The following is a 27,890-nucleotide window of genomic DNA, read 5'->3' as shown; positions in this document are numbered from 1 at the left end:
GGACTGAAAACGCCTGATATTTTAATGGCTGCCTTGAGATCAGAATACCGGATTATGCAGCCTTGCGAGCGATTCAGAGAAGTACATAAGGCTTTGAAAGCTACAATATGGCTTTATCATAACAAGCATTTCTTTTAAAAGTTTTAGTAATTATATAAAATATTGTTTTGTAAACATTACAAATATTCAAATAAAATTGGTTGAGAATCAGAATGGTTGTCTTGAAAATCTTTAAAGGCACAAGTTGATGTAAAAGGACTCCATGCAACTCCAGTTCTATCCATCACATGGTATTTGAGTTATACGTAAAGTAATACAGGTCTTTCTTGACAGCCATAAGTAAGCCAGGACGCATCTGCTTTGGCCCTCCTAATTGGGAAGAAAAGACCACACTTGGTATAGAGTTATTGGATGCTGGATGTGGAGATGGGATGGTCCTAAGTAGTTTGGCATCTGCTAGGCTCCAAATCCTTGTGCAACAATCCTGACCAACTAAACGAGAAGAAACAGAACGATTAACTACCAGTTTTAATGAGCTTACACACACAGTTCTTTTAATAACATTAGATACCTGCATCAAGTTATCTACAAATCACTGTATGCAACCATTTAGGTAGCCATACACTGGTCGATTTGCCATCAGATTCGACCAACAGATAGATCCCTCTCTGATCGAATCTGATCAGAGAGGGATCATATGGCTACCTTTACTGCAAACAGATTGTGAACCGATTTCAGCCTGAAACCGTTCACAATCTGTTGTGGTGGTGGTGGTGGTGATGATTCTGCCGCCGCTCCCCCCGCCCGCATACATTACCTGCTCCGCCGGCGCGACTCTAGTCCCCAGGTCTCCGCTGTCTTCTCCGCTCTGGTCTCCAGGTCCAGCATGCTTTACTTCTTCCTGCCCGGCAGGAAGTTTAAAGAGTAGAGCGCCCTCTACTGTTTAAACTTTCTGCCGGGCAGGAGGAACTGAAGCATGCCGGAGACCAGCGCGGACACGGAGCAGCGGTGACCGGGGGTAGTCGTGCCGGCGGAGCAGGTAATGTATGCGGCTCTATTGCGTCGGGTCGTCGGGTACTCGAACGCCGCTAGCGACGCACTCCCTACCCGCGGGCGATCAACGGTAATTTTCCGCACGGAGCGATCGGACGAAATGGATCGAAATTCGGCGTGTAGCGCAAACGATTGGCAGCAGATTCGATCCCAGTGATCGAATCTACTGTCGAAACGGCGGCAAATCGGGCCAGTGTATGGTCCGCTTTTAAGTTGCATTAACATTTCCCAATTAAGTAGCTTTGCAAACCAGCCACTTCACTTACAATTCAGGACCATATACTGTAAAACTGTTTCAAGTTATTTTATGCAAGCAGAGCACACTAAAAAAAAAAATATTGTAAAGGCAAGTTATTTCATTTTATTGATCCCCTATCCTTTGCAGTCTGAGCTTAAAGAGGAACTCCAGTGAAAATTATGTCATAAAAAAAAGTAAAAGAGAAAACCGAGAGCCCAATATGGTGTAGTATGTTAAGATAGTTGATTTAGTGATTTAAGTGAGAAAAATTACACTCACAAACATGGGTTACCATTCAGGCAACCACTGTAAAGGCAGGTGAGGAGATTAGGCCTGTCCTTACTCAGGACTAAGAAGTCGCTCTCTGTAGAAAGAAACCAAGATAGGGCGTAGCACTCCCCTCCACCAGGAGTGCACACAGTGTGTTTTTAGATATGGAACAGAGGTGCCAGCAGGATAAAAATTCATAAAAAAAACTTTTAAAAGTGCTTGGAGGAAGTGGTGGGCTTGCCTCCCAAAAGCAAACAAGAGATCCTGTTTTATATAGATTAACACATTTATTGTACGGTACCCCAAATGATTCGCTGAATCCATTACTACAGATCTCCTGTTGACCCCATTTTTGCCTGATGAAGCGGGCTTGACCTGCGAAACGCGTTGCATTTTCATTTGGGGTACCGTACAATAAATGTGTTAATCTATATAAAACAGGATCTCTTGTTTGCTTTTGGGAGGCAAACCCACCACTTCCTCCAAGCACTTTTAAAAGTTTTATGAATTTTTATCCTGCTGGCGCCTCTGTTCCATATCTAATTAAAAAAAAAAGTGTACAATAATCACGTATAAAGGATTTAGGCAGTGTTTGCCCATTGTAAAAGCTTTCCTCTCCTTGATTTACATGCTGACATTTATCACATGGTGACATTTTTACTGCTGGCAGGTGATGTAGCTGCCGCTTGCTTTCTTGGCAGTTGGAAACAGCTGTAAACAGCTATTTCCCACAATGCAGCGAGGTTCACAGACAGGAAACTGACAGGAAAATGGTCCCCAGTCTCCTGTGGGAAAGGCTTCACCACAATAAGTGCCATACAGAGCCCCCTGATGATCAATTTGTAAAAAGGAATAGATTTCTCATGTAAAATGGGGTATCAGCTACTTATTGGGATGAAGTTCAATTCTTGGTCATGGTTGCTCTTTAAGGCAAATGGCAGAAGTGGTACAAAATCGGACAGCATGGAGAGAGCTAACCCGTAGAATTGCCAAGAGTCAGAAACGACTAAATGGATAACATCAGCATCATCATCCTTTGCGGTCAATAGCATTCTGTGAGGGGGAGGTGTGGACATCCTCCCACTTACCACCTTTTTTCCATCAGGACACCAGAGGGGGAGTGGTTAAGGTGCCACTCAACCCCCCTCCCACTGGGTTGAATAGCAGTAGGTAGTGAATAAACCCACTGATGATATAGACTCTGAAACAGATATGAAACACATTGTAAGGCTGTTCAGCTGCAGGTGGGTTCTGCTTGTGATATCACCTTCAGGTAGACCACCTTTTCCTTCAGTTTGCATTGTATTTGTGCAGGAGCCTGGTGGATGCTAGCCCCCACCAAATCTAACTAAAAAAGCCAGGTGACCATCAGCAGTGAGCAAAATGCCTAGGGCCTCATTTCATCTGAATCCTTTTCTTAACATGTCTTCGGTAGGCCAATGAGTCGAAACGAGAAAGTCACAGCCCCCAAGCTTTCATTGTATCTCCATGGAATCCTTATTCAATAAGCCTGTGACTAATGATATGGGCATTCCCCACTGCTAACTCTTTGCAGGTCTATTTACAAACCCACTCTTCCCTCCAGTGGTGTAATGATTAGCACTCTTGCCTTGCAGCCCTGGGTCCCCAGTACAAATCCCAGCCAGAGCAATATATCTGCACGGAGTTGTATGTCCTCCCTTTTATACAGATAAGTTAATTGGCTTCCCCCCTTAATTGGCCCTAGACTACGGTACATACACTACACAATACATAGACATATGACTATAGCAGGGATTACATTGTGAGCCCCTCTGAGGGACAAGACAATATACTTAGTACAGCGCTGCAGAAAATGTCTGTGCTATATAAATAATAAATTATAATAATTACTTTATTTACAGACATGCTGGATACAAAGGAATGTTATGGCAAGAATTCCTGCAGCAAAACTTGTAACTTGTCCCCTGTTGGAGGATTATTTGAAGATTTGATATGTAAGATTTTTAATTCTGCTTTAACCTCCTTAGCAGTAACCCCGAGTCAGGCTCGGGACGGAAAGCCACAGCACAGAGTTATAATCCTCAATTGGATCCATCGGATCCAGGTGTGGAATGTGCAGAGCTGTCGCAGATCTATCTAGCAGTATGTTTTTTAGGGTCTAAAAGCTTGAGGGAAAATTGCACCGCTTTTTGACAATAAATTTGGAAGTAATCATACCGCCAGGGAGGTTAAAGGCGAGGCTTACCTGCCAATAGCAATCCTTCTTCTTCTTTCACATGCAAAGGTAAATGAGCATAACTATTCTTATGTCCCTCATATTGCTGCACACACTTCACCATCCGCAAGTCCCACAATTTTATCTGTATGAAAAAAAAAACAGACCTGATATTTTGAGAGATACAATGTTTGCAAGTGTAGGAACATATTTGCAACTACTGTATAGCTGTTGTTTGTGTGGTAGAAGTTCTATGACACGATGTAAGTAGTTGTATACCTCTCCGGACATATCAGAAACCATGAGGTAATTTTCATCTTGGAGAAGACGCAGACATGTGATGGCAGAACTCTGGTTGAAAGAGGTCTCCTTTTTCCAATGGGAAGGTGAACTTGATGGAACACGCAGGTCTATAGAGAAGACTTCTCCTGAGCGACAGCCATTGAATAACAGCACTTTCTGCAATTACAATAAAAACATGCCAGTCAAAAACGCAGTGAAAACTAGGTAAAAAACCCATTCTAAAAAGGTATCTTCAATGAGTTGACGTGAAAAAAAAAGTTTGACACTTAAGGCTCATACACACATCAGACTATGGTCTTTGGAAAATGAAAGACCACAGACCAATCTTACCACCCTTCATGTAGTATGAGAGCCATACTCTACACAGTCTTTTCTATGGAGCTGAACTCCACATCAGAAAAAAATCTTTGCAAGATGCTGCACACACAGATGCTGTACAGACACAAAAGATCAGTATCTGCAAAAGATCTGTTCCTGACAAAAATCCATTCCTGCAAATTGCAATGATAGTCTATGAGATCTGCAGATCATCATACACACATGATTTAACTGACATTCATCTGCAGATCAAGCAATCATCCGCAGATCTGAAAATCCATCCTGGTGGATCTGATCTGCAGATGAATGTCAGTTAAATCATGTGTGTATGATGATCTGCAGATCTCATAGACTATCATTGCAATTTGCAGGAATGGATTCTTGGCAGGAACAGATCTTTTGCAGATACTGATCTTTTGTGTCTGTACAGATCTGTGTGTGCAGCATCTTGCAAAGATTTTTTTTCTGATGGGGAGTTCAGCTCCATAGAATAGACTGTGTAGGCATGGCTCTCATACTACATGAAGGGTGGTAAGATTGGTCTGTGATCTTTCATTTTCAAAAGACTATGGTCTGATGTGTGTATGTGGCCTTAGAGTAGAGAGAAACTTCTAGATCACAGATGTCAAACACAAGGCCTGCGAGCCAAATGCAGCCCTCCTTGCCATTTTATGTGGCCCTTCAGAGCTTCAAATGTGCATCATTGTAAACAGTAAAAGAACCACAGCACACCGATGCTTTCCTATTCAGGGGAGCACACCGATGACAGTGTTACTGGATAAAACCTTGTCAGTTTGAGGTGGAGTGCAGCAACAACCCATGGGAGACCTTAGCAAAATTACCTTGGGGCCCCTCTTGGGATCCAAATCCCTTCATGTGTCTAGTAAAACACACTCTCCCACCACTACCTAAGCTTACCAAAAAGACTATGGGGACGTGAAGGCTTGCATCTTGCCTTGGGCCACATTTCATCTCGAGCTTTCTGCCAAAGCAGCACTGGCGCAAGTACATATTAAATAGTTCCCCTGTGCTACACTGCAGAAGGGGGAGGAGCTGCCCCAATGTTCACTATAGTTACTCCACTTAGTTGGAGGCTGTACAATAAATGTTAAATCGTAAAACAAATTTGCCCGCCACTTAGACTATAATAGCTCCCAACTGTCCCTCTTTTCGATGGACAGTCCCTTTTTGAGAGCAATGTGCCTCTTTCTTCCTCATTTGTCCCTCTTTCAGGACTGCTGTACAGATCTATGTAAATAGATGTATTTTTCTACTGAAAAAAAATGTGTTTAATTGGCTCTAAACCTTGTGCCTATCTTTTAAATTGATACATTTCTTATTTTCAAATGTTAATATGAAGAAAAATGAACCAGGATATAAAGGACCAGTGTGGTTTGAATTATAAAACAACGTTATTCTTATCAAATCTTTATGATATGCATGACTAGGGGTATGTTGGGGTGTGGCTAGAGGCTTAAGTGTCTCTTTCTGACCTCAAAAAGTTGGAAGGTATGGACTACATTTTCGATTTTGGGCTATTACATGATTGAGTTTGACACCCCTAGTCCAGAGACTTCCTATATCTTCCTCAACCCCACTGTTCCTGTGCAGGTTCCCTCTTAGCACGTGTTCTCGTGGCTTTGCACCTCTCAGTGTACGAGTACAGCCTTTGCGCATGCACACACTCATACACTCAGCTGAATAGAGGAAGAGGGCCCCTATGAGCAGACGTGGGATTGAAAAGGACATGGAAAGCCCCAAGAGCAACTAGAGTCTTTCCTCTGCAGATGTAAGTATCAAACATTTATTTTTTGGTTCTTAAAGGTTCACTTTAAATGCAACTCCAGCCAAAACCTGTTTTTTATTCTTGGTGCTTCAGAATGCCTGAAAAGTAGCCTGGTCCTCTACTGCCTCTCGTCATGACCACACCCTTTCAAATGATGCACACCAACTTGCACCCTCCTTATTCGATCACTCAACCACTCCCATACCCTGCATTTGTGCAGTAGGTGGGTCTGAAGTGTCCAAACAGCGTGGCTTTTCCTTGAGGTGACACACACCATATCATGATCACACGCATGCATGCATATACAAAGGGGCACAGGACCAGAACAGATGGGGCCACGGAGCAGTACAGAAACAGCTTAGCTGCAGGGGATGCAGCTGCAGGAGCTCAATGAAGCTATTAACCTTCCACTGCAATGTAAAAATTAAGAAATATCTCCCATGATGCAAAGGGCAGCACTCTGGAATTAACTATGGTGTTAATGAGTACAAAAGCTTGACTTTTAGCCTTGTCATCTACACCTGGCTATATAGAGAAAGATTATTATTATATATATATATATATATATATATATATATATATATATATATATATATATATATATATATATATATATATATAAAAAGCTAGTCTGCATCATCTTACATCGCTTACATTCAAAATTGCCGGTGACACATTTTGGCACGGGGTGAAGCCGAAAGACTGCTCACCCTGCTGGTAAACATCCGGGTGGTGTTAATGCTATTACCCATCTGAGTTGTCGCAAAACCTCTGGGGGGGGGGGGGGGGGGGGGAGGGGGCAATAATTGGGGCACCGGCAGCCGAATTAGCTCCTTTTTTCGAATCTGAGCCCCAGCAAACTCCAGCGCCCTTATTAGTCACTGGGTGCCGTTATAGCCGTAATTCTCAACTGCACACAAAAGATGCCTTACCACCAGTTAAGTGTAGAATAATGCCAGTATAGCATTGTTACAAACTGGTCTTTAAATCCCAAAAAACTGCATGTTACTGCAGGTCCTCTTCCGTTACGCAAAGATGAGTAATTAGTGTCCCAAGCAAGGGGGATAATTACTACTTTAGCTATCCGCTGTCTCTGTTCACTCACACACAGCGATTGCTCTGACATGTACAGTTTTGTAAAGATAAATTTCAGCTGTATAATATATAAAATGTAACAGTAAAAAAAAAATTACTGTACCTCTAAAGCAAACTGCTGGGCCAAAACATCACTATTTGTTTTAAAAGTTCTCCGGCTATCTGTTGCAGCACTGATGACCAAAACTTGATTACTCAGCCCTACAGAGCAAGGAAACAAGTCAAGAAATAAAAATGTTAAAAATATAAAAAATGAATAAAAAAAAAAAAAAAAAAAAAAAAGGAGAGGGAAAAAAAAAAAAGCTACAAACCTGCAGAAAAGGTGCGTTGCAGTCGGGGATTATTGCACCAAGAGCAGCACCATACGTGGGAGATGTTGATGTTGTACCATACCATAGGGTCGCCATCTATAGATTAATAAACATTATTTTAAAGCACAGTGAAGAACATTAAAGTGGACCTGAGCCCTGCAATCACTCCACTTAAAGTGAACCTCCGGACTAAAAATCGACTCGGCAGCACTGAAAAGGCCTGGTGTTTCTTAAACAGTTTTACAGCATCAGAACTTTGTTTCTCTTATACAAGCCTCATTTTTAGCTGCACAGAAGAAAACTGCCCGGGCTTTTTTCCCCTGATGCTGTGCAAAGCATGATGGGATTTCTGATTTTGTTGTTCTCGTTCTGCTGTTTTGGTGCAATTTTTTTCCCCTTACATTTTGAATTTGACATTTGAAGCCTAGCGTGTGCAGCTGGGAGGGGTTATCAGTACACAGGACAGTTGGAACTGTGTCTCCTGCTCCTTGTCATCTCCTTTCAACCAAAAAGATGGCTGCCCCCATGATAAAGATGGCAGCCCCCATGAATCACAAACCTTTGCCAGCTCTTTTAAAACGGGGTGGGTAAGAGATTATATTACCTATCTATTCTAATTAACATAACTAATGTAACTTGATGACAGTATGTTTGTTTAGGCTGAAGTTCCCCTTTAAAGGATACCAGAACTGACATGTGACATGATGAGATAGACGTGTATGTACAGTGCCTAGCACACAAATAACTATGCTGTGTTCCTTTTTTTTTATTTCTCTGCCTGAAAGAGTTAAATATCAGGTATGCAAGTGGCTGACTCAGTCCTGACTCACTGGACTGATAAGAAATTCCCCTTTTTTTTACCCCTTTCTTGCTCTCAGAAGCCATTTTCTGCTATGAAAATATTTTATAGTTGGAATTTCTTATCAGTGTGGGTCACACTGTAGTCACTTCCTGTCTGAGTCAGGACTGAGTCAGCCACTTGCATACCTAATATTTAACTCTTTTAGGCAGAGTAAGAAAAAAGGAACACAACATCTACAGAGAGTGACATCTTAACCCGAGTGGGGTCGGGTCTAATCTCCCCCTCTTCACCTGCCAATACAGTGATTACCTTGTTGGTAACGTGTCTTGAGTACCATTTCACTATATTTAAATCAGATATTGTCTAATTCAACACACTGCACTATCAAGGACTCTCAATTGTCTCCTTTTGTCTTAAGCTGGGTCTACACGTGCCGATCTTACTTATTAATCGAGCCGCTGATGCGGCTCGATTGATAAGATCCAACAGGTCCGATCTCACCGCGGCCAATTCCCCGCTCGACCCCCGCGAGCGGACAATAGCGGGGAATCGAGCGGAAGATAAGCGGCGCCGGCGGGGACGAGCGGGTCTCGAATCCGACGCGGACGCGGCAGGGATGCGGAAGAGTCGATCCGGCGGCTAGCCTAGCCGCCGGATCGCTCCGTCTAGATGGGGCTTAACAAACATATTGGATTGAGATTGTGGAGTCCATTGGCTTACAAGAAACTGATTGTCAGGTTCAGGAAACCAGGCCTGAAATGATTTGAGGTTTCTGGTGTGGTGCATTATCCTGCTGGAAGGAGCCATCAGAAGATGGGTACACTGTGGTCATAAATGCATGGACATGGTCAACAACAATACTCAAGTAGTCTGTGGAGTTTAACCACAATGTAAATAGACATTTACATCAATTACCTATTGGCACTAATAGTGTAAAAATAGGATGTTTAAGTGGTTAAATTTAAAGAAAGCCAAAGTGTGCCAATTATGTTCCCCACATCATTACCAGCCTGAATGGTTGATAGAGATGGCCTGACCCATCTGCTAAGGGTTGACATGATGTGTGTTAAGTGATGGTATTCTGTAGACTATGCTTGTAATAAGTGGCTATTTGAGCTACTGTTGCTTTTCGATCTCCCAAAACCAATCTACTTATGACATTTTCATCCACACAACTGCTGCTCAATGGATATTTTCTCTTTTTTTCATACCACAGTGTGAACTAAAAATGGTTGCATTTGAAAATCCCAGATTAGTCATTTTTAAAATATAGTCGGACCAGCCTTTTGGGCACCGACAATTATGCCACATTCAATCCCACTTAAAGCAGATCCGTTGTCTAAAACTGTATCCTAAAGAGGCTTCCCACGTTATCCTGCATAGTCTCGTTCCAGCACTGGGCCTCCAAACTGTGGCCTCCCTGCACATGCATGGTAGCTCCGTCCCGCTTGCCTTTCTTCAGCAACAGCTGGACCAGATCAGGTACGCTCTACTGTGCAGGCCCGAATAAAAACAAAGCGGATGGAGTTGGCACATAGGCATTGACATGCGGACTTTTGAGGGTCTTACAGCTGGAATGAGATTGCAGAAAAGGACAGGTGAAGCCTCTTTAGGATCCAGAGGCTTCCACCTTCCGAGGTGAGTACCCCATAGGGGCAGTTTTAAGTCTCACAGGTACCTGTATCCAGTCTTCCCCATTATAATGCTCTGTTTAAACTTCAGCCACCTGTTGTCACTACCTGTAGATGCCTAAATGCATAGAGTTGCTGCCGTGTGATTGGCTGATTAGCTATTTGTGTTAGCAAGGTGTACGTAGTAAGGTGGCCAGTGAGTGTGGTTTGTACTCGTTACTGTACTGTGCACTGTACAGTACAGTGTGCTGAACTATATACATATCTGTGGTCTGTTGTCTAAAACTACTGTCCATTTTATTTACTCTGTGCAGAACCAAGAAAAGTGTTGGCACTACATAAATAAAAATAATGTTAAAGAGCTGAATGTCAAACACAAGTATATGTTTAAACAAATAATCAGACACATGCACATCATTATTTGATCCCATTAAAAATTGTGGCCAGATTAAAACAATGGCCATGTCGCTGAGTTTTTAGTAAGCTCAATGGCTCATGTTCTGTAATGGTGTTTTATCTGATCGTGCGCAGATTAAACAGTTACCAAAATCATCGGGGGACCGATTAGCTCGTACAAGGTTGATGCAATTTTTTGTCCCTTGCCTGAAAAAAAGAGAGATACTGAAATATCATTAAGGAGTATTTAAGCCAGTGTGAAAAAGTGAGAAATTATAAAGATATTAAGTGAGAAATTATAATGATATTAAATACACAACCGGAGTAGACATACAATGCTCAGCCCTGCAAATTATTTTATATTTAATATAGTAATGTTAAAATTGCATAGCTCTTTTCTCCTGTCGGTCTCAAAGCGCTTTGGAGCTGCAGGCACTACAAGCACGCTCTGTAAGCCACCCTAGAGCGTTAGAGTCTTGCCCAGGTACTCCTTAGTGAATAGGTAATTGGCTGCAGCCAGGATTTGAGCTTTGGTCAGTACACTATCCAGTCACCATTTTGACTGATAATGTACATTGATGGTTTAAAAAGCTATTTTTGGCTTTTAGTAATGTTTTTCAATGGAACCGCAGTGAAAACAGTTTGCAAAAAACTTTTTAACCACTTCTGGACCACACTGATGGAAATCTATGCCCTGTTTGGGAGCGGTTATTCCTGCCAGGGCATGGATTTCAATCATCTCTGCTTGCTCTCACATCACTGTACCCACTCACATTGCTGTCACACTGACTGCAGAACTTTTGTATATCAGTCCTGACCCTGTGAGTGCTGTGAGCCAATCACAGCAATCACATCAATTAAAAGAGCAGAGCAGTCCGGTCTGCAAAACGATTGCAAGAATAAATGACAGTATGTTTGTTGTACAGGGGAAAGAAGGGGTATGTGCTCAGGGCAAGCAGCACCTGACTTATGATGACAGTAGAAAAGTCTACTTGACAAATTTAAAAGGCACAGCAAGTTAGGCCATGCAAAGAGCCACGCAGGTACGCCTTCTCATGCCCCCAAGAATGTAGAGCACGCTCGTCGCCTAAAGGTGCTACAACTGTGTCGGGGAGGAGGGTCAGAAAAAGACAGACAGAGGGCTTGGAAGATTTCCTTGCATTGAAGGGAAGCTACGGCTATAATTGCTAGGTAATTCCTGGGAGAGTTAATCCAGGGATTTGTCTGACTGCCATCTGGAGTTGGGAAGGAATTTTGCCCTTTTAAAGTGTACCTGAGATAAGGGGAGTATAAAGAAAATATACATACCTGGGGCTTCCTCCAGCCCGCTCCGCACAGATTGCTCCCACGCCATCCTCTTCTGTCTCTCCGTTCACCCGCAAGTGGCCCCGGAAATTCCTCTAGTCGGCACATGCGCAGTCCGGCCAGGCGCGCTGTCCTGTCTCGCGCCCTTTGCCAGGAGGGTTCTGCGCTGTAGTACTGCGCAGGTGCAGAAAGCTCCTGGCGGCAGGAGAGAGACAGGAAAACACGCGCGGCTGGACCGTGCGTGCGCAGTTAGCCCCAGACCGAATAACTTTCCGGGGCCAATTGTGGGCGAACGGAGAGGCAGAAGAGGACAACATGGGAGCGATCAGGCTGGAGAAAAACCCAGGTATGTATATTTTCTTTATACACCCCCCATCTCAGGTTCCCTTCAAGGCCAATCGGCCCAGGCCTTGTAAGGTTTTTTCGCCTTCCCCTGAATTAACTTAAGACATGTGCAGGTTCAGGATTCTTCTGGGTGAACTTGGACATTTTTTTCATCCCAACTTACTATGTAACTGAGTTCCTCTTGTGCAATAATGACGTATGTTGAATCACAGAATATGACATTTAGCTAACAGTACAATTCTAACGTCAAAAAGGTAATAGGAGGCATGAATGAAATTCAAACTCCCTGGCGGTAACCCAGAGCTACACTCTGGGTAGCTGCCGCAGAGGATTTCTCTGCCCGGGAGGGATTTTTTTAAAATAAAAGTGGTTTCATCCTTTGTAGCTAGCACCTCTCTAGCTATCATTGTCCCCCAAGTCCCTCCGCTCTTTATTGATCGCCCCCGTTATACGTAGCCCCCCCCCCCCAGACCCCGTGATGGCGCAGCCTCTCCAATCAGCTCCAGACTTCGCTAAGGGGAGGATCGGGATCCATGACGTCAGACGTCATGTCCGATCGTCGCCATAGCGACAACTGAAATCATTGGGGAGGCTGCGGCTCTCGCGGTATCGCAGCTAGGTAACATATAGCGCCGGCGATTGGGGGGGGGGATCAGAAGGGTGCGGGGGGACTTGGGGGACAATGGTACCTAGCCTAGTGCTAGCTACAAAAATTCAAAAAATCCCTCCCACGGATGCAGCTTCAGAAACTGCGTACCGCCAGGGAGGTTAAAAGGAGTAGAAATGGACAAGTCATCTGCTCTATTCATTAAAATACATTGCCTGTCTAAACCCATGCAGATATTTTTATTTTTATTTTTTTTATTTAAAGAAAACCTGTGAAAAGTGAAAATAAACTGATAAGTGATTGTCTCTATAGTCCTAATCTTGAATTTGATTTTGGACAAATATCATTGCTATATTAGCAATATATTAAATTAGTGTATTAAATATATTAAAATTAGAGTATATTAAATTGGGGGAATTGGAATCCCGCAGTCTGATTTTGGTTTCAAAAGTTAAAAATGCATCGGTTACTTAAAGATAGTTTTGTATTGTTACTCAGCTCCCAGTCAGGCAAATCTTGAACAATTGAACTTGTTATTTGTTCCATGCAATCAAATTTGTATTCCATCAGCAATGCAGAGATTTACAACTCTAATTAGTTATCAGTGAGTTACACTACTGTACGACTGCAAACCACTGCACCGAAAGTGTCATTTAGGCTGGGTTCACACTACTACAAGCTCGTGCCATGGACGGTGACATCGGATTTGTTGTCCCCATACACAGCAAATGTTTACAGTAGTCTGTTGCAGTTGAAATGTCCCAGATGCGTGCCATCTATGTCATGCTCATTTTCCGTCTGGTGTCTAATAAAAAACGTGCATGTCAGGACTTTGCGTTCCATCACTGTAATGGACAGCAGACAGGGTTCGGTCCGTGAAAGAGTTTTAGCCCAACATAAAAGCTCTGTACACATATGCAATTAACTTTTTCTCCTGAGTTTTCTCCTAGGTGATATTTTTACACCTTGTCAATAAAATACCTTTTTTAACTGCCAGCCAGCAAGAAAATACTCAGGATAATTTCGCTTATTTTGAGAAAGGATACAGGATATGGGAGTCCGGTTCGTTGAGTGTGGCCCAGCATGCATCGTTCACCTTCAGAGGGAAATAAACTCATTAGGCGAGATATATTATACAACCATGTTCATCTGGCATTTGCAAGAATTATTATGTAGAACTACCCTGGGGTGCAAATTTCCATTTGTTTTCTTCCAATTGTAAACAAACAGAAAAATGAATATTATAGAGTCTGAAGCCTCCAAAAATACCTGTTACCACCTGTCAGTTCTCTTCAGCATTATTACCATAGCTGAAACGCTGCATCCCCGCGACTGAACGCTCAATTAATACCCCCTTTCCAGGTCGTGGATTTTGCTGCCCGTCAATCTCCACGGATCTCCGCCTCCTCCCACCCCTCTCAGTGAATGACGACAGAGGGGTGGGAGGAGGCGGAGATCCACTGAGATTGACACAAGTAGGCACAGCCCTAAGCTCTGCCTCCACCAGGAAGGAGCCCCAAAATTTGCCCCGGGGATTTCAGGGGTATTAAATGAGCCTTCCGCCACCTGGATGCAGCGTTTCAGCTATGGCATTAAAGTGGAATATAACCCAGTATTTCTTCTTTGCTCTAAAACAGCATTTAAAGGGTTACATCACAGGACTGACTTTTTCTCCTGCAGGGGCAGCCTGCTTCTGAACTAGTGATAAGCTTATATTTTGTATACATTCTTTACTTAATACAATTAAAAGAGCACTACAGCGAAAAACTGTAAAATTTAAAACATGTGCAAACATACAAATAAGAAGTACGTTTCTTCCAGAGTAAAATGAGCCATAAATTACTTTTCTCCTATGTTGCTGTCACTTACAGTAGGCAGTAGAAATCTGACAGAAGTGACAGTTTTTGGACTAGTCCATCTCTTCATAGGGGATTCTCAGCAAGGCTTTTATTCTTTATAAAGATATTCCCTAAAAAGGATTTAAAGAGAATCTGTACTCTAAAATTCTTACTATAAAAAAGCATACCATTCTATTCATTATGTTCTCATGGGCCCCTCTTTGCTGTTTCTGCCACTCCCTGCTGCAATCCTGGCTTTTAATTGTCAGTTATAGGCAGTGTTTACAAACAAAAAACATGGCTGCTAACTAGCATGTGATAGGCTGAGAGCTCAGTCTGTGACTCATACAGTGCCTGGAGGGGGTGTGGAGAGGGTGTGTATAACTTCTACCTATCACAGCAGAGCAGCACATTCCTGCCTGAGCCGACAAAGCTGAAAAAAGAAAGAAGATTAGATTATATAACAGAGATAATACAGCCAATGTGCAACTAGGAAAGGCTGCAGTAAGACAGACCACATTAGAACAGGTATAGGAACTTATAGGATATAATAAATAAAGCTGAAGATTTTGTTACAGAGTCTTTTTAAACAATGATGCTGGCCAGCTTCCCTGCTCCCTGCACAGTTTTTTGGCAGTTGGACAGAGCAACTGCCATTCACTAAGTGCTTTTGAAATTAAAAATATCCCTGAGAATCCCCTATAAAGAGATGAACTTGTCCAAAACCTGTCACTTCTGTTAGATTTCTACAACCTACTGTAAGTGACAGCAACATAGGAAAAGTAATTTATGGCTCATTTCACTCTGGAAAAAAATGTACTTCTTATTTGTATATGTTTGCACATATTTTAAATTTTACAGTTTTTCTATGTAGTGCCCCTTTAAGTAAACATTCTCTGGCTGTGCAGCAACTTATGCTAATGAGTCCTGAAGTGAAACACAGGTCAAAAATCACTGCTGGCTGAATTTACAATAGAAATACAACAGTTATGAATAAAATGCACCAGCAGCTTTCAAAGTAAATAAAGTGAACTTTGGGAAGTTATAATTTCTAAATGAATTATAATACTTGTGCACAAAAGTAAATATGATAATTGTATGGATTATAACAAGTAGGAAAACACTTTTTTGTTCAATATTTTGTCAGAGTTTGAAACCGCATGCTGAAGAAAACTGACAAGTAAAAACAGGTATTTTTGGAACTTCAGACTCTCTTTAAGGAGCACATTAATAAAAAGCAATAGAATAGGAAGATCGTAAAAAAAAAGCGGCACCGTAATAAGTGGTAGTGTAATAAAGAGTCCTGCTATAGTCCCCCCTTCCCCCGCACTAAGGCAGGGGTTTCTTGAGATCAGAAAATTATTTGTAAAAGGTGGAGAAAGACAGCAATTAATAGAGTTTTGTTCCAGGCTCATAAATTGACAAGGCAATTCTGGACTGATGTTCGTTGACATTAAAAGGTGTCGAACTCCAGTCCTCGAGGGCCACATCCATGCCAGTGTTTAGGATGGACTGAGAAATGGAGAGATGTGTTCTACTTTTTCCTTTCCTGATTCTGTCCCATCAATTAATTTTAGCTGTGCAAAAATGTCTGAGGACCTTGTGCCTTGAGGACTGGAGTTCATCAACCCTGTAATGGGTAGATCAGATGAGCGCCACACTTAATTGGAAAATAATCGTGTTTGCCCACAGATTATGTTCTCAGACATTTGAAACATCCAATACACCCGAAGTGACAGATTTCAACCTGGTCAGAGGCAGGCTGGGTTTGTAGGCCAATTAGGGGTACTTTGTGATTCTTTAATAATTGAAGCGGTCAGCGTTGAGTATATACAACTATAAGAAGCAGCGATTGTGGCATTTGGCCTACCCCCCCCCCTCCCCCCTAATCCTTGGGGAATATAGCTGTAAATAAACAGTATGTATAAAGTCATGGTAAATACCTCTATACAGTCAATGCTTTATTAGTATCCCCTGGCTTGATTGTTATTATTATTAATGTCTTGATATTGCATTGCAAATTCCTGTACATTATTTTGTAATTTCTTGAATAAAAGTTTTCAATATGAAAAGAAATAACACGACCACAGATGCTTTCATGGTGCAAATGCACCTGTAAGGGGAAAAGCAGTCCTGCAGAATCAAACACTGACAATGATAATGATTCAACTTGCATAAAAACTGATCAATGACAGCTAACAGATCGCCTGTGATGTGTTGGGAGACGCCAATTTCAACCTGCCCTAACAAGCAGCTGTGAGGGAGTTTGTGCACAAGTACCCCAAGAATTGGTTTCATCAAGCAATACAGACACTGCTGAGAAATGGCAATGGTGCATTGATCTCCAGGGAAAATATGTGGAACAAGCTAAAGTGTAATCCAAGCGTTCAGTGAGTTCATATGATTCCTCTATGAACCTGTAAAACTGATACACTTACATTGCTATTTTACTGCATTTTTTAAGCTATTTTCATTCCCTCCCACATCGCTGTGCTAGTGTTTCAGGTCTACTACAGTCTCTCTGGTAAACTCAGACGAGTGGCCAACTCCAGCAACCAGGGGGATCTACCCAGCAACAGGGGTCATCAGGCTCCACCCACTCAAGGGCACACAAAGTATGACTACAGAAGATATATACCACTAGTATCCGGAACATTTTGTGTTCTTATTTGCTGAAAAACTATTAGCTACAATAAGTTATGCAACTAGATAAAGAGAAGTACTAGAAAACACCCAAAATCAGTGCTGAAGGTGTAATACAGTCTGACGCATCAGGCCTCTAATTGCAGACCAGAATACCTGTAAATCTGTGTAGTCCCAATCGACGACATGTTGCACAGTAGGCGCATCTTTCCACAGTCCATTAAGATTCAGAAAACCATATTTAGAGAAACCACTCTCAACTTCATGCACTGCAAGTAATCTCTGACACGCTGAATCTGGCTGAAATACAGTAAGTGAGAACATGTTATACAAAAAGAAAAAAAAAAGAAAAAAAATATTTTATGCAAGCACAGACAGCATTTATTATGTATGGCATATGAGAATATAGGTTACATCCTAAAAGCATTTACTTACCAAAATAAAATTATATTTCTTTGATCGTAGCGTAAAAGGGTGCGGGTCAACAACTTGTACCTTCTTTCTTTGCATACAATTTGCTTTCAGTTCATGGACACGCCTTGAATGTAAAGCAGAAAGAAACTACAGTATAACAATACCACCGTTATCTAGACGATAGTATACATCTAAAGGGTATTTCAATAATAAAGCTGGTGCTTAGGTTGTATGGTATCTCGTCTTAACACTGTGCTTATTTACAAAAATGGAGTTCTCTTAAGCCCCAGCAAGTCCATGAAGGTTGCCTAAAATCGGACTGGGACCCATGTAAAGTGCACGAAAGAGCAGAACGGAGCAGAGTAGGGAGAGTATAACAATGGACTCGGCTTGCAATCAGACGAGATGATGCGGCAGTCAGGATCGCTCGCCCATGGAAAACACACACTCACTCCTCACGGCAGAAAAGGACCCAACTGGCCTTCTCAGTTAAGAACCATCTAGCATGTGTATGAAGCCTAAAGCTGCATAAAGGGGAAAATTAATCAAAGCCAGTGCCAGGCAAAACTGATGCAAAAATAAAGCAGTTGCTCAAAGAGACCAGTCACATGACTTTTGCTCCAATTTTCCCTGTGCTAGTTGTGATAACTACACCTTAAAGAGACACTGAAGCGAAAAAAATATATATGATATAATGAATTGGTTGTGTACTATGAATAATTACTAGAAGATTAGCAGCAAAGAAAATATTCTCATATTTTTATTTTCAGGTATATAGTGTTTTTCTAACATTGCATCATTCTATAATATGTGCAGATTACACAACATTCAGCATTCAAAATGATTCTTTCAGAGCAGTCTGTGAACTAATGACCTCTCCTCTGGCAGAGAAAAAGTAAAAAGTTCAATAACAGTTGAGATAATAAAAGTCAGAAAACAGCCCTCTCCACGACTTTGAAAGTCGTAGAGCTTAATGGCTTTTTTGCATAGAGATAACAACTGGAGTTTCTTAACTCTTCCTGTACTGGAAACAATTAGACTGATATATCAGATGTTTTATTTCTTAGCTGTACTACACATACAAATAAGATCATAATTTTTTTTCCGCTTCAGTGTCTCTTTAACCACTTTATGACAACCTTACTTATAAAAACATCCTGCTAGAGCCTCTTAATGGCTCCAGGACGTTTTTATAAGTCAGACAGTGCTGCTGCCGCTGTGCACGTGCGCTCCCGCGGGTGCACGTGCAAATTGTGAAAAAAAAAGTACACCTTTATTTCGAAATGATATATTGTCACCATACTTTGTACTAGGGACATAATTAAAATCTTGTGATAACCAGGACAAATTGGCAGATACAATGTGTGGGTTTTATACACAGTAGCAGTGTTTATATTAAAACCATAGGGGATGAAACTGGATTAAGTGTGTTTTTTCATTTTTTTTTTCCTTGTATTTCCCTTTAAAATGCATAGAAAATAAAGTAATTACTGAAAACAAATATCAACCCCAAAAAGCCCAATTTGTGGTGAAAAAAACAAGATATATATATATATATCATTTAATTGTGATTAGTAGTGATTAAGCCATTGGCAAATGAAAGGGATGAGCACTGAAAGGTGAAAATCACTCTTGTCCGTTAAGGTAAAAACCGCCTTGGGGTGAAGTGGTTAAAGGTAATCTGCGCCTGCGCAGTACAGCCCAACCTGGCAGCCGGCCTGGCCAGGTGCGCCACCGGAGGAGACCGGGAGCCTGCGGAGCGGCGCCAAGGGCACGGCCTGCCTGCCACGGGCTGGAGGAAGCCCCGGGTAAGTGGATTTGGATTTTAATTTTTTTTTACTGACCGTGAACCTTCTTTAATGTTTTGGGCTATTTTGTCCTAGACCAGGTGTCACCTGACCAATTGTTCTTCGATACCATAATGTACGGAAATAAATGGTTCCTTCCTAAGATCCAGGTCAATTTCCCAGAATATCTTTTTGCTGTTATATGACTTATCTGGGATGAATCCAGGTTCTTCTGCTGCAGGTGTGCAGGTCATCTGCAGAGACCACCAGCAGCTATCCGCTAATCGAAAACATTAAATCTCTGGGCCAGATTCATCAAAATCAGTGCAAGGAAAAGTGGAGCACAATTGGTGCAAAAAGGGAGCAGATGTCCAGAACAAGGATTCTGATTGGTGCTCTGAGCAACTGCTTCACTTTTGCACCAGTTTTGCTCTCACTTTCCTTGCACCGAGTTTGATGAATCTGTCCCCTTGCGCTTGGTTCCTTCCTTTATTAACTATAGCAAGATTCGGAATACTTAGAAAAAACATTTTAATAAAAAAAAAAAGAAAGAAAGAAAGGTACTTCTGATAAGAATAAGAACTGCTACAAGAACTGGACACAATGAATGTAAAACTGTGAGGAACAATCATCAAACCTAGCATATGAAAAACTGAAGCAGAAACGGTATAGAAGTTGAGCAGGTCAAAAATCTGATTAGTCACTGAGTAAATTCTACTCCTGAGTTGGACCAGGTCTACTCATATTCATCTTGCACTTGTTTTGATAAATCTCCCCTAGTGATGATACTAAGCACAGTGCTATAACAAACGGATTCTACCTTAAAGAGCACCCAAGGCGGTTTTTAAATCCCCCAAAAAAGCAGGACATGCCTCTGTGTGCCCTCCTCACGGCTCTCCACGCCCCACCGTCCCCATTGAATTTGCCAACATTCACATGTCGGCAAACCAACGGGGAATGGGAGTCCGACTGCAGGATAGGAATGCCTGCGTAATGCCCCTTCACCGCCTATCAGAGCCTTCTAACAGGCTCTTCTCTGCTTGCTTCCGCCTCTAGCCACTCTCTTCATGTGGATCAGCACTGTGCTCTCAGGAGAAAGCACAGACGCTGCTTCTCCAGCCTGGTGACCTCAAAGGTCACAAAACGGAAACCAATGGATTGCAGGAGAGAGGAGCGTCGGGAGAGGAGGTAATGGACGCTACCTGATCCAGCAGGCTGGTTTTACACTTATTTTTGTATTTTAGTGCGATGCTCCTGCTGTATTGCATACATATATAACCATGTAGACGGTCCTCAGCCTGTCCAGTCAATCTCTTTTGCACTCCTCAGGACTACTCACTTCCCAAAGGAGAACACATCCATCCTATGTCCATACTTGGGGACACAGGTAGTTCCAAAGGCTGCTCAAGGAGTGCTATAGACTTTGGGGGATGAGCAACTTTAACCAGGGGCGGTGCAGAAACCGCGGGTGGACTGAGGATGGGGAAGGCTATATGGCATCTAGAGCCTTTCCTCTACATAGGTATGTATGTGAGTGAATTTCCCACTTAAAATCTGCTTAATGCTCACAACATGGGTCACGTAGCAAACAGGTTGGGGGCTGCACATTTGGCCGTGATGTGCCACACAGGAGGCATATATCAAAGTACAACATTTAACATTTAAAAAGAGAAAATATCTTCAAGAATCATTTTACTCCCACCTGCAGTAAGTTTCAAATGGCATCAACCCAAGTTCTCTTTTCCATACAAGCAAGGTCGCATTTCCTACTGGCCTGGTGGCGTTCTGAATAAAAACAACAACAAAGTTTTCTCAGTGATTAAATTGCAGAGCTGGGAATACTTCACATCAATAATGTCAACTGTAAATGCAATAGAACACTCACTTTACTCTTCTGGTCTTCTTCAAGGAGCTGCAATCTCTTTTGCTCCAATTGCTTTTGCAGTATACTTTCCCTAGTCAAAGGGTTGCAGTTATTGTGTCCTGGTAGCAGGCGGAAGTACCTGTTCTTTTCTGGATCATAATAAAACCCGGGTAGTTCTAGAAAATGTAAAGACACCTGTTTACTAAGTGATAAAACAGTCTGCATGAAACAAATGATATTCAACTGTAGTAACTAAAGGGCCTATTTAAAAAGCTACAATAGAAAGTAGTCAGCCTTATAACTCTTCAAAACACTGTAAATCACAGTAGTTAGCTTAAAATTAACCGAACACCAGTAAAGTGTGCAGTTAAGTTTGACATCTGGCCGCCACTTCCGATTTGTTGAATAATGATGATCAAATGATCATCATTGTGCGACTAGCTGAGTTGTGAGAGTGTCCTGCCCTATCACTGAAAGAAATGGCCATGATCGGTTGGCTGGTAGCTGACTAAGTGGAAAAGGTTTTTCATTTATTGGCCATAACAAGCTCCTCCGCAAGTAGCAAAAAGGTGAGAAACAGCACCAGGGATGTGCCTAATTGCATCGTTACAAACAGGATGCCTGTGCAGTAGAAATTTGAAATAAAATTTCTCCCATTAACACTGTTTAACAAACTGACTTTCTAAACTTTTTTTTTTACTTTTGCCTATAACCCACGAATAAGTTATAGAAAGCATATCTGACAGCAAAAAAAATAAAAAATAAGAATAAAATAAAAAAGATATATATTTGCAAACTCAAATTGTTGTTAGGTGTAATTAATAAAACTCAGCAACTTTTCTCCTGGGAGAGTCCTTAGTAATTTGTATCGTTCCAGGTTTTCCACTTCCCATATTTTGTTGGATACATTCACACTGCAGCGGTTGCGATTTTGATTAATTGCAAACGCGCTGCATGCAGCGTTTTGGGGACCATTGCTCTGAAATTCTCGTTCTATTGAACGGGAATCACAAGTGCAAATCACGCTGAGTCGCGAGATTTTGCCCGCAAATCAAGCGCAGAGTGTGAACCGGCCCTCAGGGTAAGGCTTGGTTCGCAAAAAAGTAAAGTGCATGTGAATAAAAAAGCTAACTGATGCACATTTATTGCACACATAATTTAGACACATGACCACACAAATGTAAGACTCCATTCCCATCTGACTTCAGACCACGGGCAGCCAGGGCAAGCAGACAGTGTAGCGTTCGCTCTGATGGTCTGCTGTGGTCCGGCTGGAGCCCAGGGCAGAAGCGTTACACCCACAGGCTATATGGGTAACGCATCCACCTGTCCAGGATTATTAAAAGTGTGCACCCCCCCACACACTATTAACGCATGCATTTATCCCTAATGAACTGCAAGCAGTGCGTTATGATGCTGCAACTACTTATAGCGCAATGCAGCCACCGCACTAATAACGTTGCATAGGTGATGCATTGAAGTGCAGTAAGCCAAGATAAAAAGCACCTGTTATACCCCGCCACTGTGTACGTGGCCTTAATACTTTAAGCTGTAGGCCCTGAACAAGCATGCAGATCAGGTCCTCTGGCTGAAGTATGACTAGATTAAGGTAAAGACTGTTGCCTTTGATGCATGGTTTGAGCCTTTGACCAGCTCAAGCCAGTATGTAAAACATTAAGGAGTCTTTGGGTAAGGCTCCCTAGTGATCCTGGCCGTCCGTAGAGCCCCAAGTGGTTGCAACCCTAAAGTGCTTTGAGTCTGCCAGTAGAAATTTTTTTTTTTTTTTTTTTTTAGAAGATTAGCTGCATACTTGTTTCAGGTGTTTCATTCAGACACTACTGCAGCCAAACAGATCAACAGGACTTCCGGGCAACTGGTTTAAAAGAAAATAAATATGGCAACCTCCGTATCCCTCACCTCAGGTTCCCTTTAGTGTACCTGGGATGTAAACTACTTCAGCATTTATACTAACCTGGGGCTTCCTCCAGGCCCGTGCAGGCTCAGGGCTCCCCTACCGTCCTCCCCGGCTGCTCCTTTGTTCTGCAGTGAGCTCTTGTAAAATGGCCAGTCGCGCTCCTTTGCACATGCGCAGCCCAGCCGCACATGCTCCCCTATTGCGCTCAAGTAGCTGGGAGCGTTCTGCGTCTGCACAGTACTACAGTGGATGACAACTGGCCAAATTACAAAAGCTAACCAGAGGACAAGGGAGCGGCCCACGAGGATAGCGAGGGAGCTTGGGGCTGCAGGAAGCCCCAGGTAAGTATGAATACTGCAGTAGTTTACATCTAATGGCATGTTTTACAGTGAGCAGCATCATTTACTGGAAATAGGAATCCGTCTGGTTTCTATGAATTACTGTGATTTAACATTAGGGTTGTTACCTGGAGCTGAAGAACTCTGGCTAGCACTTGAGGATGAACTTGATGCACTATCTGCCTCCGACATCTCTGATTCTCCTGATTCATACCTAATAAAAGGTAAATAGTTACAATGTAAAAATGAATCTTATGACAATCTGTATTAAGTGACAGGTTGCTGTCTTGCTAAAACATCATAGCCTGAAACTGTGATGCTCAAATTGCAGTATGAGTGTGCGGTCTTCTCTTGATTCACCTGTGAGAGTTATTATTTATAACCCTGGGTATGTATTCTGCGCGACTGGTCGTATCACACAGGTTAAAATAAGAGCTGCTACATGCCGGATATTCCTTCATGTGACGATCTCCCTCATTCTAGCAATACAACAATTCAGCCATGTAGCAGAAACTAGAAGGAAACCCGAGCTGAGAGACGTATGGACAAACCATGCACATTGTCTGGCTGTCCTGCTAAATCGCTGCGCCTCTGCACCCTGAACAAGCATGCAGAAATCTAACAAGATTAGCTGCATTTTACTCACAACACAAATGCCCACTGCTTCAGGACTGATAAGTATCAATATATATTCACAGTAATAGGTTCGCCTCCTTTCACTTCTAAACAACAAAACAGACAGAGAGGTATGGCGCTACTTTTGAGACAGTGCAATATTGAGTAGCGCCATACCTCTCCGTTTTAAGATTAGCTGCATGCTTGTTTCAGGTGTGTGATTCAGACACTAGTGACCAGAAACATCAGCAGGACTACCAGGCAACTGGTATTGTTTAGAAGGCAACTGGTATTGTTCCTTGTCTGCTGTGCAAGAGTTTAGGGTCCGCTTTAAAAAATGCCCATACACTAACTGAATTTCCAGCCGATATACAGCAGATTCGATCACTGTGATCGAATCTGCTGGTAAATCGATAACGCAAACGCTGACAGATTTCCATCCAAAATCAATCCTGCCGATCTGTCCAGGGGAAAAATTTTGCTCAATCGATGGCGGGTCGGGAGCTCGCCGTTAGCGCTGTTGGATTCGGCGATGACCGACGCATAATCTCACCTGTTCCGGCGGAGCGAGTCCTCGGGCGTCCTTGCTGTCCCTTTCTCCGGCTGGCCTTCTTCATCTTCTCGTCACTTCCTGTCCCATCCTGTGACCAGCAGAAGTTCAAACATTAGCGGGCGCTCTACTGTTTGAACTTCCACTTCTGACAGGATGGGACAGGAAGTGAGGAGAAGGCGGCCAGTCGGAGAAAGGGAAAGCAAGGACCCGGGGACTCGCGCCGGCGGAACAGGTAATGTAATGATGCGGCCAGCAGGAGAGCAAATGGGGGCAGCAAGCAGGCAGCAGCAGCAGCTCCACAGGTTGTGAATAGATTTCATGCTGAAATAGATTCAAAATCGGTGTGCAGTGTATGGGCAGCCATTGGATCCCTCTCTGATCAGATTTGACCAGCGAGGGATCTGTTTGTCTATCTGGTGTCAACCAGTGTATGGCTGCCTTTTGCCTCATACACATGTGCAGGGCAAGTTGTCCAGCAGGAATTGGTATTCAGGGGCCGGCACCTGCTCGCGTGCTGAAGCTCCATCCCCTGCCCCCCCCCCCCCCCCATGTGTGTCAGCCTAATAAAGTTATTACGCAGCGCAGCTGATACCAACGTGTGTATGAAGGTAATTATTTACTCAAACAAGGCATTTCAACTGAACTTTTTTTTTCTTTTTAAAACAATTCCGAAGATGCCTCCCGGGGTCGTCGGAAAAAAACCATAAACGGACATTTCCTTTTCGACTTTGGTGAAGTAAGGGCTGGTTCAGACGGGCGTTTTTGTGGCGTTTAACGCAGCGTTTCAGACGCAGCGTTTTTTGGGATCTACTGCCATCCCATGCAAGTGAATGAGAGCGTTTAGAGCTGGCTTTTGCAGGCTTTCATGAAAGCCTGGCAGTAGATCCCAGCGTTGCGTCTAGTCTCAAAAGCAACATGCTGCTTTCAGTAAACGCGAGGAAACAATAGCAGAGACCAGAACTGCTAGCCTTGAACGCTTTTCAAAAGCTTTCAAAAGCTAGCTTTTAAACGCTGGCGTTTGAACGCAATGCCAAGCAAAAGCTCAGCAGACGCCCGTGTGAACCAGCCCTAATCATGATCTTTGTTAGTAACTAAGCATCCAAGAGTTCTGACATTCTGCAGTTACATATTTATAGAGAAAAAGAAAGGGAAATCAATGTATATACCGTCTATTATAGTGCCTCCATGAATTCCTCCTCCATCTCTTATGATTATTCTCTCTATTGGGATCCATCTTCTTGTCCTCCAATGGGAACGGACTCTAAAATCATCAGAAGAAATTGATAAAATTAAAGTTAAAGCAGTAGAGTAGTGCAATAAACCATGAGGTCAAAGGTGCTTCACCATTCCTGCTCATCCGATCAGAATTTACCACAAAAACGTACCACTTTTGATTAACTGTCCCAAATCAATTTGATCCATCAGTAATGCGTGGGCCAGTGGATCAGTGGGAGAGCTGATAAAATTAATTTAAAGTGCAAAAGAATCTATCAATGATATTGCAACTTAAAGGGAACCAAAACTGAGAGGGATATGGATTTTTTTATTTTAAACTATACCTGCTGCCTGGCAGCCCTGCTGATCTCTTTAGCTGCAATAGTGGCTGAATTACACACCTGAAACGAGCATGCAGCTAATCCAGTCTGACTTCAGTCAGAGCCCCTGATCTGCATGCTTGTTCAGGGGCTGTAGCTGAAGGTATTAGAGGCACAGGATCAGCAGGAGAGTCAGGCAACTGGTATTATTTTAAAAGGAAAAATCCATATCCTTCTCAGTTTAGGTTCCCTTTAAAGGGAACCTGAAGCGACAAGTATATGGAGGCTGCCATATTCATGTCCTTTCAAGCACTACTAGTTGCCTGGTTATCCCGCTGATCCTCTGCCTCTAATACGTTAAAAGCCATAGACCCTGAACAAGCATGCAAAAAAATGCCATCAGATCGAATTTCAATAGATTTCAAACTGAAATAAGGGGGGGGGGGGGGGGGGGGGTGGGGGGAGTCTAATCATCCTGCCTATTACCCGATCTGTGCTGCGGGCTGAAGAGCCCACGCAGCACAGATCTAGCAAAACGGCTGCGGTCCTTATGTGGTTAAAGGGAATGTCCAAGCAAAATAAAAAAATGAGTTTCACTTACCTGGGGCTTCTACCAGCCATCAGCTTTTAGATGCCGGCGATCCCCGGCCAATCAGAAGCCGGGGAGCGCCGATCTCCTTTACGGCGCTGCTGCAACATCAGCGCCATGCGACGTAAACACCGGGGATTATTTCCCTGCGTGCTTACATTTAGCCTGCGAGCCGCGATCGGAGGCTCGCAGGCTGTTCACGGAGACACACCTCCGTGAACTGACATGGAACGGCTGCTCGAACGTCGTTAAGTGGTTAAGCAACGCCCCATGACACACCACTAATCACACATACCATAAAGAATTCATAAGAAAAATATGTTTTATAATTCAAGCCACACTGGTCCTTTCTATCCTGGTTTATTTTTCTTCATATTAACATTTTAAAATTAGTAATATATCAATTTATAGGATGGGAATAAAGTCAATCGAACACATTTTTAGTATAGAAATATATATATATATATATATATATATATATATATATATATATATATATATATATATATATATATATTTATATAGACAGAGGGACAAAGTCCTGAAAGAGGGACACAGGAGGAAAGAGGGACAGGGCTCCCAAAATGGGACTGTCCCTCCGAATAAAGAGGGATAGTTGGGCGCTATGGTACAGGTGGTGTAATGAAGGCACACAGAATAATGATGGCTAACACAGGAGCTACAGGACGCTAAAATTAAAACACTAAAAACCCTTTTGTTTAGCTTTTTGTCATAAAAAAAGAAAAACCCCAAAAAGTCAGAGGACAGCACAGCCAACCTTGCTTTTAATTAAGCTCCTCTTTAAAAGGGGTTCAATGAAAACTCAAGAGGATGACGACAGTAAGGAAGGAGGGAGTAATAGCAGGCGAATGGGGGAGGGTGGTAATATGAGGAACAGAATACTGTGTAGGTGTGTATCCCTTGCAGCTGACCACACCGGAGGATTTGCAGCTGCACACTTCATTACCGGTTGTGTTTACTTTACCTAGATAGGCGAGGAAGCTCCTGGCCGTGCGGGGAGTCACGTGGCACCGAATTCTCTCCCACAGACGGATCTGGGCGGCCACAGAAAGCAATGCTGAGACCGAAACTGCCTCGCTGCCAGCACAACACAGCTGCACATTCCTCCGGCAGGAAACACA

The 27,890-nt window shown here is 42.7% G+C and overlaps 1 protein-coding gene across 1 annotated transcript; it reads right to left on the bottom strand.

Moving 5' to 3' along the window:
* Nucleotides 1–92: 92 nt before the first annotated feature.
* DCAF4 (DDB1 and CUL4 associated factor 4) lies at nucleotides 93–27,890 on the bottom strand. The gene is made up of 14 exons (XM_068254110.1): nucleotides 27,734–27,890; nucleotides 25,791–25,885; nucleotides 23,585–23,670; nucleotides 21,225–21,379; nucleotides 21,042–21,124; nucleotides 17,574–17,676; nucleotides 17,295–17,438; nucleotides 13,704–13,753; nucleotides 10,549–10,625; nucleotides 7,572–7,667; nucleotides 7,364–7,461; nucleotides 4,038–4,217; nucleotides 3,789–3,903; nucleotides 93–492 (listed from the first exon to the last, which is right to left on the bottom strand). The coding sequence occupies exons 2-14, from the start codon at nucleotides 25,856–25,858 to the stop codon at nucleotides 284–286; spliced, it is 1,464 nt and encodes a 487-aa protein (XP_068110211.1). The 5' UTR covers nucleotides 25,859–25,885; nucleotides 27,734–27,890; the 3' UTR covers nucleotides 93–283.

The sequence above is a fragment of the Hyperolius riggenbachi genome, chromosome 9 (genome assembly GCF_040937935.1).
Source record: "Hyperolius riggenbachi isolate aHypRig1 chromosome 9, aHypRig1.pri, whole genome shotgun sequence".
Classification (NCBI taxonomy): domain Eukaryota; kingdom Metazoa; phylum Chordata; class Amphibia; order Anura; family Hyperoliidae; genus Hyperolius; species Hyperolius riggenbachi.
The sequence above is the reverse complement of the archived record's forward strand: the minus strand, read 5'-3'. Positions and strand labels throughout refer to the sequence as shown.

Bases quoted from the DNA above. Each gene is read 5' to 3' on its own strand.
- DCAF4 (XM_068254110.1), bottom strand. From the start codon at position 25,858: ATGGATCCCAATAGAGAGAATAATCATAAGAGATGGAGGAGGAATTCA. The intron at 21,380-23,584 runs GTAACAACCCTA...TACATTTTCTAG, and splicing joins CCAGAGTTCTTCAGCTCCAG to AACTACCCGGGTTTTATTAT. The intron at 17,677-21,041 runs GTGGGAGTAAAA...TTTACATTCAAG, and splicing joins CCATTTGAAACTTACTGCAG to GCGTGTCCATGAACTGAAAG.